The following is a 10,498-nucleotide window of genomic DNA, read 5'->3' on the forward strand; positions in this document are numbered from 1 at the left end:
GTGTGTTATTGATGTAGAGAGGGATCTTTGATGGGATTGGCTGACAGTAGAGATGCACTGATCAGGAGAAACAAAGACCATGTTTGTTTCATGACTTCTTTCTAGTGTAGTCCAGACCACCAACCGAGACCAGAAAGCTGTGAGACAGAGTCAAGACCAAGACATTAAGGTATCGATGCATCCCGAGCTGCAAGTTTCAAGTTTAACTTTATCTATAAAGCACATCTCAAACACATCTTTTTAAACTGTCATATTCAGTCTGATCATTCTCCATCCAGTCTCATAACTTCTTTACTTCCTGTACATTTGTGTTTTTAATGTTAAATTTATCGTTGTGTTGTTTTTATCTCTGCTCTGTAAGGTGACCTGGAGAGTTTTGAAAGGCGCCTTTAAATAAAACGTATTATTATTAAAAACAACAAAGCCTTACCACAGAGTCAAAATGTAAAATAATTTATAATAAAATCTATTGTGCTACATTATGATCAGATTATAGTAAAACAACTTTGTCATGGTGAAGAGATGGAGCTTTAAACTCTTAATTTACAGATGATTTCACGTCTTCAGTTTAAAAGTTAGATTTTTTTTTTTTTTTTTAATGATCAAAATGGAGACGAGTCAGTCGTTCCTTGCAGAGTGAGAACAGAGCTGCATAGAGACAGATTTATTCAAACGTCCTGTGGCTCATGAGGAGTTTTTCTTTGAGATATCTTCAGATTATTGTCAGTAAAAGCTTCAATGTGACTAACTGGAGCTTTTAAACACTTTGCATATTCACTAACCAACATTACAAACATGCAGGAAGTGAAAATGATCCACTTAACTCTGAATTTATCAAAGTCATCATAAATCTAAAAAAAACAAGTTTTTATAAGCGCAGTCATCTACGCTGTCACCTCAGATTTCTTCCTCAGTCAGTTTGTGAACCTGCAGGAGGTCTGCAGCAGCTTGAGGGTCTTCTTCATGGTCTGGACTTTGACGTCCGGTTCAAATTATCATGAAGAAATCATTCACAAACCAGATGTGTTACATGTTATGATGCATGTGTCTTCATGTTGTACTGCAAAGGGCCGTCCATGAGGAGGGGACACATGGCGAGGGCCACATGGAGGTTAGATAAAAACCAACATGGTTCTTTTTTCATTTTTAGCAACAACAACCACATTTAATTTTTCACCTTCATACTCACCATGACCTCTTAAAGCAACAAGAACACACGATGGATTTATTGTTGCTTCAGTGAGATGTAGGCTGTTCTCTCTTCTTAAAATGGTATGAACCTTTTGTTTGGTAACGGTCCCGACGTTAGCAGGCGCAGAGGGAGCTAATGTTAGCCAGGATGCTAGTGCTAACAGTACTGATCAAATGTGTAAACGTAGATTTAAATCATAACCCCAGGACGGCCCGTGCACTGCGCCTTTAAGAGGACATTTCTGAGAGGCGGGGAGACGACAGAGGCAAACAGGATGACACGACATGAAAGGTGTTTGTGTGAATGAGCGCTCTCACCTCGTTCACACGCTGCGGTGTGACGTAACGGACGACTTGAGGAAGCTCAAACTGCATCAAAGGAACTCAACTTTACTTTCTGCATGAATCATTTCACTTCACTGCAGAGATGTTTCCCTGTGTGAGCAGAGAAAGAGGCCGAAACACTCAGAGTTATTTTATTCATTATTTGGTGTTAAATAGCGACACAGCGTCTTTTTCCTGAGCTGTGGTTGGTCGAGCTTCAGTCCAATAATGTGACAGTGACTTTCAATATAACACACTTTATATCAGACTGTACACCTGAGCCCTTCCAGAGAGGGGGCGTGGTCAGACACAGCTCATTTACATATTTAAAGGTACAGACACAGAAACAGCCTGTTCAATTCAATTCAATTCAATTTATTTTGTATAGCGTCAACTCATAACAAGTGTTATCTCAAGACACTTTACAAAAGAGCAGGTAAAAGACCTTACTCTGTCTGTTAACATTACAAAGAGAAGGTAAAAGACCTTACTCTGTCTGTTAACATTACAAAGAGAAGGTAAAAGACCTTACTCTGTCTGTTAACATTACAAAGAGCAGGTAAAAGACCTTACTCTGTCTGTTAACTTTACAAAGAGCAGGTAAAAGACCTTACTCTGTCTGTTAACTTTACAAAGAGCAGGTAAAAGACCTTACTCTGTCTGTTAACATTACAAAGAGCAGGTAAAAGACCTTACTCTGTCTGTTAACATTACAAAGAGCAGGTAAAAGACCTTACTCTGTCTGTTAACTTTACAAAGAGAAGGTAAAAGACCTTACTCTGTCTGTTAACATTACAAAAGAGCAGGTAAAAGACCTTACTCTGTCTGTTAACATTACAAAGAGCAGGTAAAAGACCTTACTCTGTCTGTTAACATTACAAAGAGAAGGTAAAAGACCTTACTCTGTCTGTTAACTTTACAAAGAGAAGGTAAAAGACCTTACTCTGTCTGTTAACTTTACAAAGAGAAGGTAAAAGACCTTACTCTGTCTGTTAACTTTACAAAGAGAAGGTAAAAGACCTTACTCTGTCTGTTAACATTACAAAGAGCAGGTAAAAGACCTTACTCTGTCTGTTAACTTTACAAAGAGCAGGTTGTTCTGGCAGGCCGTCAACCAACTTCTGAGCAGGGCTGAAATAGAGGGGTTTATAGACATGATCAGATACAGGATCAGAGTGGATTTAGAACAAGAAACTTTACACATGTTTTGAGGAGCTCTGAGAATTATTTACACTGAAGAGGAGGAGGAGATGTCACCTTTAAAGTCTCTTTGTCGTGATGCTTTTAAAGTCATGTGTGTGACATAAATCATCTTTTCCTACAATAAGTTATATTTAGATTTCTTTGTTTTTTGGATGAATGGTCACTACAACTTCGAGCTGCAGTAGATTAAACTTTGACTCCTCTGTTTGTCTCCCCCCCCGACACACACACACACACACACACACACACACACACACACACACATACACACACAAACACACACACACACACACACAAACACACACACACACATACTCAACAGCAGCTCTCGGTTTAGTGCGACGTTTGTGTTTGGGCAGACTCGGGGAAAACAAAGAAAATCTCCAGCATGTGTAAAGAAAAACATCCAGGCACTAATGAGACACAAGACGTGTTAAAACAGTTACTTAAAAAACAGCCTGAAGATGATTCAGTGTGTGTGTGTGTGTGTGTGTGTGTGTGTGTGTGTGTGTGTGTGTGTGTGTGTGTGTGTGTGTGTGTGTGTGTGTGTGTGTGTGACTGTGGCCTTCACCCTGTGTGTGTCTGACTGCTTAACATCACCGTTAAATACCTTTCAGTGTGTGTGTGTGTGTGTGTGTGTGTGTGTGTGTGTGTGTGTGTGTGTGTGTGTGTGTGTGTGAGTGACATATATAGGGTATTCTGGCAGTGAACAGAGGCCTCCCTTCATATAGATGCCCCCCCCCCCCCCCCTGCAGAGAGAGTGTATTGTGTTGGCCTGGGAAAGCGTGGCCTCGACCTCACACACACACACACACACACACACACACACACACACACACACACACATACACACACACACACACACACTTGTGAGGACCTTGAGTGACACGATGCATTTCTTCACAACAATTGAGAAAACGGGCACATCCAAAACTTCACATCTACAGCTGTCAACGATCACGTCTCACGACTGAGAAGGAAGTTACACAACAGAGGGGAGCGCCAAACTTACTGCAGTATGACCCCCCCCCCCCCCCCCCCCCCCCCCCCCCCTGTAGTCATGTGTGCAGGAATAGAGCTTCATGTAGAGGCTGAAAAACTGTGAATTATCCAAATCTGAAGTCTGTAGATCCAGACTCCACAAACGTCAGAATCTGCACGTCGCTCAGTCTTTACACCAAAATGAACTCAGTCACTTCCTGACTTTCTGTTTGTGAATTTGTCTCAGAGCTCATAAAGTGTTTTTTCTAAAATATAAATTAGTTCTGTCCGTGTTAAAAGTTTTTTGTTTTTGTCATTTTATTTTATAAAATGTAACTGTGTCTCAAGCTTTGTAAAAGTGTTTCAAACTTTGTGATTTTGGTTTGCACTTCCCAGCCACCGTACTGTAGTGCCCCTTGTTTGTTTTTGTTTTTTTAACTTGCAGACATTTCTCTTTTCTTTAAAATGATTTGGTTTAAAATTAGCAAACCCTCGGAGGTGACTTCAATAACCCTAAACCAGACAAGATGAGGACGTTTCTTTTTTAGTCTTTTGTCTAATGTTGAGTTTGTTTTTTATTTCTTCAGATTATTTCCAGTAAAAGTTTTGCAGGTTTCTTAATGTGATGCTTTTAAACACGTTCCAAACGTCTCATGATGTCACATCCTCATCACTGATGAGTGAACTGATAATAAAACATCATGAACTTAATGAACATGAAGGTTTGATTCCTCTTCTTGTAGTTTCTTCACATTTCATTTTGAGTGCTTCAGTTTGAATGTTTCTCTCTCAAGGAGAAGTTTAACAAACAGAAGAATTAAAGTCGAGAACATCTCAAAGTGGTCGAGTAAACGCATCACAGCTCGCTGCGAGGAAACACAGAGCCCCCCCCCCCCCCCCCCACTCCCCCCCACTCCCCCGTTATAGAGGTCAAAGACAATACAGAGCAACCAGACAGAAGCTGCTGCTGCTGCAACCCCCAACTCTCCCTCTCTCTCTCTCTCCCTCTCTCTCTCTCTGTCTCTCTCTCTCTCTCTCTCTCTCTGTCTCTCTCTCCCTCCCTCTCTCTCTCTCTCTCTCCCTCTCTCTCTCTCTCTCTCTGTCTCTCTCTCTCTCTCTCTCTCTCTCTCTCTCTGTCTCTCTCTCTCACACACACATTGTGAGGTCCTCCTCCAACATTTTCTAACCTCATCCTAAAGAAACCAAACCTCCTCCGTACATCCGCCCTAAAATAAGCTCTCAAAGTAAGTATGGACTCGTTAAATTGTCCTCCTGGTCGTCTGATCGTTCATCTCGTCTCACTGATGACCTCCGGACAGCGAGGAGGAAACTAACGGGCTGACGAGGGGGCACAGCTGGTTTTTACAAGAGGAAAACTGCACCTGAAAAGTTTTTCCCAAAGCGTTTGGCAAATTTGGGACCCCGGGAAAAATTCATTGGTGGCCCCTCAAACCAGCCCCTCAGCCATGACGTGTCCCGATGCGACCATGTGCACATTAATGTAAATATATCAGATTATAGCCACAGGATCATTTCCATCTGTCGTCACTTGGCAGGTTGGTGGTAAACAGGAAAACAAAGTTACATAAACAACTTTTGCCCTCGAGCCGGTCACTTTAAAGTGCTGCTGTGATGCACAGGGTTAGCATACATATAAGTGTTTATGTACGCAGTATTGCACTGGCTTACATTACGTGTGTGTGTGTGTGCGTGTGTGTGTGTGTGTGTGTGCGTGTGTGTGTGTGTGTGTGTGTGTGTGTGTGTGTGTGTGTGTGTGTGTGTGTGTGTGTGTGTGTGTGTGTGTGTGTGTCTGTGTGTGTGTAAAAGAGAACGGTCAGACATGGTCACACAACTGGTTTGTTCTGAGGGGAACCTCGCAGTCACCTGTAACAGATGAAGAGAGAGTTTGATGACGTCATTTAGAGGGGGTGGAGCCTGCCCGTTTTGCACTTCATACATCATACATGCAGTTTTGAAAATTTGGATTTCACAGTCTGCAGGATGTGGGCGGGGCTGTCCGTTATGGGCGGAGCCTTTTCTCCTTGCAGGGTTTTGACTACAAAACAAACATGAATTACAGTCACTGGGTTTCAGGAGCCATCAGACTAACTGCTCAACACAAATCTCTTATTTCTGATTGATTTTTAGATTTTGCGCTCTTTTTTTCTTTAAGCGTACACAAGTCTCATAATCATGCGTTACGATATGTGCTTTACAAAGAAGTTTAATTAAATACATGTTCAGCTGGTTGAGTAACTCAGAGCAGTTTATGGAAAAGTCATTAAATGAAAATCAGTGTCTGTTTTTATCCTGTTGTGATGCTTCAATAAACTGTTTTCTTTAACAAGCACAACATTTCACAAGTTTAAGGTTTTTATTTTTCCTGCTCTGACACATTTGAGCCCGATGTTTAAAGAGTAAATTAGAAAAATCCTTCAGTCCTGTGATACCAAAGTTCACCACCAGGTGGCAGCAGAGCTTCGTAAATAAAAAAAAGCTTAGCTCTCCAGTGAAACCTCAAAACAGGCCGGAAGGATATTTTATCAAACTTTAAATGAGTCTTTGAGTTTAAACATGTAGAAGAAGTAATCACGCAGAAAGACTCGTTAGAGGATCATAAGTATGAGAAAAGTTGAATTACTATTCATCACTTGAATGTTAAAAGTCAGAGCGCTTCATTTATTTTCTGCTGGTCGCCTGTGAAAGATAAACTCTGATAACGTATTGATTCATGAAAGAGGAAGTAAAATCCACTCAACATTAAAATTCATTTAAAAATATGTATTAATAATGTCAATTATATAGAACTCAGGAGCGCATAATAACACAGACGATAATGAAGAAATATATTTATTAATCATTAAAGTCAGGGTTGATATTTTCCTCCAGATCCACTTTTTCAGATTTTGGTGTAAATTGTCTTTAGGTCCTGACAGAGATTAATAACTCAGGTTCTCTGAAAAAGGAACAAAGAAAATCCATCATCTGTATCAGTTTGTAAATCTGTAAAAACTTTGACCAATGTCTGCCACGAGGTACCAATCTGATGAACCAATCAGACGCCTCCCTGTCTCCCTGCTCGCTCTCTACACTCAAAGCTCGTCACCGATGACTTTAGGAGTTTATACTGAGAGTTTACTGACCGCTGAATGAGACATGAGACGACGTAGTTTCTACACAATGATATTGAGCTGAGGTCCACTTCTGGAGGGACGGCGCCTGATGTAAGTGAGGGGGCGTGGCTTTAGAGGGAGCACAGAGGGGAGGGGCGTGGCTTTAGAGGGAGCACAGAGGGGAGGGGGTGCAGACGGAGCACTGAGGGAATGCTACTTTCAAAATCATGCTAGTTTTAGAAAATGACCAACCCTGCCTCTAAGGACCTCGTGTATATATTTATATATACATGTGTATATATAAAGAATATTATTGGGTTGTATACATGAGTTATTATTAAGTGGTAAATTATGAACTTTAAATAAAGTGTGAACATTTTCCTTCACAGAATCAGAAACCAACAAAGTAAAAAAAAAAAACATGAAAGAGAAAAGTTTGGGGAAAAGCAGTTTTTATTAAAAGTCATATACAAAAGGAATATTCATGTTGCTGCTATAAAACGTCCATATTTACATCATATCATACAGAGCGCAGTTTACACACCTTCATTCACACACGCACGCACACGCACGCACACACACACACACACACACACACACACACACACACACTGAACAGCTTTAAAACCACTGGATTTACACAAACGTCTCCAGATGTGTCGCACAGCACAGGTCAAACACAAACATCTGGAGCGCCGCGGCAGCTTCTAAAGACACCTGTGTTGTTTCATTTGGATGCATAGCTTCGAGTACATTTCTTTGAGGGGCTCCGAGGAGAAACCAAAAACTCAGACGACTGGAACGTGTGGGTGACAAATCTGTGAAATAAAACCCCCTCTGTCCTCGCCACGGCGCCCCCCGCACTCTGATTCTCATCTGATTACATGAAAACACATCTGGATTCTTCTTTTGGATTGAGTCACGCTCTCTCACTCTCTGATTGTACTCCTCGCTCGCTCCGTTTTCCTCCTCGCTACGTATAAAACTACATTCATCGGGCGGTGGAATGACAACAAACATAGCAGAGAGGTAGGCTGGGAAACCATCAGACCCGACCAATCGAACCGCTCTCTAACACTTTGCCTGTTTCATTTGGTTTCTTTGAAAGTAAGAAAAGAAGGAGTGTGCACGCTGCCCGGATTAAAGGTCTGAAGCGTCCTTTTTTTTAGTCCTCATCAACCTTCAGGGAGACTTTAAGAGAGACCTCCTCTCATTGGACGTCGACACGGATCAGCCTACATCAAAACAGGAAACATTTCTGTTTGTGGATTTATTAAATGACTGGATGTTTTAGGGATTTGAGCGATGAAAAGAAAACAAATTTAAGCTGAAATTGATCTGCAGGTTCAGATGCAGCAAAAACAAACCGTGTGTTGCGAGACTTTTGTTCTTAATTCAGACCTTTTGTCAACTCTTAAGACCTGATCCTGTATTTGATCATGTCTATAAACCCCTCTATTTCAGCCCTGCTCAGAACAGGCTGTTTCTGTGTCTGTACCTTTAAATATGTAAATGAGCTGTGTCTGACCACGCCCCCTCTCTGGAAGGGCTTGGGTGTACTCGGTCTTTCTCGCTCCATGTCCTATTGTTTACGGTGAGAAGGCAGACTCAGAGGGCAGAACAAACACCTAGCTGTGGGAGTGTCACCCATCTGGGGGAGGGGCTACTGCCCTTTGTGATGTCATGAAGGGAAAATCTCCAAACGGCCTGTTTGAGCACACATACTAGGGACACATATTAGTGTTACAGAAACATGGGAAGTGGATGATCATGAGCGCTCTCACGTCTGAACCTGCAGATGATTCCTTCACAGTAACGTCATAAAACACAAATTCAGCCTCAGTGATCTGCAGTGAACTTGTTAGCGTCACGACTCGCTCCACATCTGATTGAAAACAAAAAGTGTTCTTCTGAACTCTGCAGACGTCCAAACACACGGGCTGATCAACGAGGACAGAAACAGGACGACGCACGCCGTCCTGCACGTTGAGGAGAAGAGAGCAGCTTCTGAACTTTTTCTACAGAGGAGTATAAAAATAATCTTCTGAAAACTATCAAATCTTATTTTACACTTTTAGAAACACTGAGCGGGGACAAAGTGTTTCACCTGGTCGGCTCAGAAGGCTTCATCTCTTTTTAGTGCAACAGGTTAGAAACCAGAAGTGAAACACTGACAGCAGCGAAAAAAGACGTTTCACCAGAAGGACGAAGAAACATTCGTCCTCGGGAGAGTTTTTTTTGTGAGCGTGTTTTGAATCCTGTGCCGAGGTGAGAAATGGATAAGTGTCGGGTCGGAGATAAAAAGATGAAAACGCAACTTTAAAGGCTTTATATGTGATTTTTTGATCCAGCAGATGTCGCCCTTGAGCTCCAGCATGAAACCAAAACAACTCGCGCTGCATTGTTGTGTTAGCATGCTAATGCTAGCGATCTTTATTATGCTGGTATCTTCACACTGCATGTAAATTTAGCTGAAATGAGCGTGATCTAGAAACACAGTTAAGCAGTGAGTACAGTATGTTATTCTTCTTTTCTCTAGTCCCTCAATTAAACAACTTTTATACACGAGGGGAGGAGTCAGCCGGCCGTCCTGGCGATGTAAACAAAGTGAAGATAGGACTCTGAAAACATCACAGACAGTGGGACTCGGGTGTTACACCCATTGTAGACAGTCATGACTCACAGAGTTATTTTCAGAGGAGATACTTGATTTATATTTAAGTGTGAACAATCACAAATAAAGCCTTTAAAACACCTCCGAGCAGAACGCCGAGGTCTCTCACGTCGAGGCCGTTTGTTCACAAATGAACCCGAAAAGAAATCCTCCAATGAGCCGCCTGATGTCTGACATTGCTTTTACTCAGAGTCCTAAAAAAAACAAAAACAACTAGAAATTCACATTTTCAAAGACTGAGTGCAGCGACCACAAAATGCAAAAAACAAAGAAAGAAATAGAGAAGAGTGAGAGGCCGACAGAGGAGTCCAATAAATACTCATGTTTCCACATCCACACAGCCTCTCTCTCTCTCTGCTTCTGAACCACCAATCAGACCTCAGACCTGAAAAGAGGAGGGGGCGGAGCTTCTGCGTTCACTTTAGGTCAGGTTCATGTTTCCTCTCCTGCAGGAGGGACAGGAGGACATCTTTGTTTTTAGATCTTTTTTAAGTCCTTGTTTGCAGGATTTTCATGGTTTTGGTTTCTACAGATTCCTGATTCATTCAGGGATGATGATGGAAAAGTATTTGGTAATAAATCTGTTATTCAGTAAGAGTTACATTTCATGCAAAGAGATTTTTTTTTCTCTAGAAATCTGTAAATATAAAGAAATATTCCTTCATTTAAAGATTTTCACTCTCTTCTTCAGAAGATCGGACTCTCCTCCTGTTTTTTATTTTGTGTCTGATGGACGTGAACGCAGCGCTGCCTCCCCCTCCGTCTGCTTTAATCTGTTTGTTTATCTGTGTGGCGCCCTCTAGTGGTGATGTGGCAGCAGGTCTTGGCTGTGGCTGCGCTGCATGTAGTCCACAGCGTCTCTGTAGGTGAGGGCGAGCTGCGGCCGGTCGTACATCTCGCTCAGCGCCTCAAACTTCGGTCCCCAGCGGGACAGCCGGTCGTTAGCAAACCCTCCTTCATCTTCCTCCTCCTCCTCCACACAGGGGGCGGAGCTAATGTTCCTACGTGACGC

The 10,498-nt window shown here is 42.1% G+C and overlaps 1 protein-coding gene across 1 annotated transcript in view; it reads right to left on the minus strand.

Annotated features, from left to right (window-relative positions):
- Window positions 1-7,247: 7,247 nt before the first annotated feature.
- Window positions 7,248-10,498, minus strand: part of si:dkey-22o22.2 (neural-cadherin) — a 188,443-nt gene continuing 185,192 nt past the window's right edge. The window contains 1 exon segment of the mRNA XM_065957955.1: window positions 7,248-10,498. This exon segment is cut by the window's right edge and continues 447 nt beyond it. Within this exon segment, the coding sequence (XP_065814027.1) occupies window positions 10,286-10,498 (213 nt within the window). The 3' untranslated portion in view covers window positions 7,248-10,285.

Source organism: Labrus bergylta, chromosome 8, assembly GCF_963930695.1.
Source record: "Labrus bergylta chromosome 8, fLabBer1.1, whole genome shotgun sequence".
Classification (NCBI taxonomy): domain Eukaryota; kingdom Metazoa; phylum Chordata; class Actinopteri; order Labriformes; family Labridae; genus Labrus; species Labrus bergylta.